This window comes from Penaeus monodon, chromosome 25, assembly GCF_015228065.2.
Source record: "Penaeus monodon isolate SGIC_2016 chromosome 25, NSTDA_Pmon_1, whole genome shotgun sequence".
NCBI classification, from domain to species: domain Eukaryota; kingdom Metazoa; phylum Arthropoda; class Malacostraca; order Decapoda; family Penaeidae; genus Penaeus; species Penaeus monodon.
The window spans coordinates 2,791,324-2,791,949 of NC_051410.1; the positions used below are offsets into that span (position 1 = coordinate 2,791,324).

Below are 626 nucleotides of genomic sequence, written 5' to 3' on the forward strand. Positions count from 1 at the left end.
GTGTGCGCGCGTGTGTGTGCGTGTTTTCTCAAGCGTGGGGAAACGCGTGTTCCCGTACAACGCAAACACCGAACGAAGAGAACGGCGGACGAACTGACCTTTGACCTTCTTGGTGAGCGAGTCGTAGCCCGAAGAGGTGAGGGAGGCGAGGGAGCCCGACGTGGGCCTACTCGGGGGCACTTCCTCGGCGCCCACGTCGTTGGTGGGCTGGTACCGCGTTCCTCGGGACGGCTGCCTGGAATCCACATGGCCACACTTTAATTGACGGCCAATAACAACGGCCTGATTGATGGGCCTCGGTGTGCACGCGACAGGAATCTTCTTGGAATGGCCAAAGGAAGCGATAAACGAATCATTTCTCTCTGTCTCGCGGCACCGAGGTTGTCCTTACCAAAAGTACCATGAACTAGACATTTTATGTTGAACAATCATGGTAATTAAAAGCTATTGCATAAAATCTATACCAATAATGAAAAATACAGCAAAGTCTATCACAAAATAGGGTTCAAAAAGCCACTCGAATCTCGGGCTCATTTCCGGCCCCAATTACGTAATAGTAAAAACTAGACAAAATAAAAACGGGAAACAGGAAAAGAGAAGGAAGTGAGCGGCAAGGAATCGAAGGG

At 50.3% G+C, this 626-nt stretch overlaps 1 protein-coding gene across 1 annotated transcript in view; it reads right to left on the bottom strand.

Moving 5' to 3' along the window:
• LOC119589484 (protein FAM102A-like) overlaps window positions 1-626 on the bottom strand; it is a gene marked incomplete at its 5' end in the record, with an annotated part of 24,308 nt that overhangs the window by 7,610 nt on the left and 16,072 nt on the right. The window contains 1 exon segment of the mRNA XM_037938083.1: window positions 99-235. Coding sequence (XP_037794011.1) covers window positions 99-235 — 137 coding nt within the window.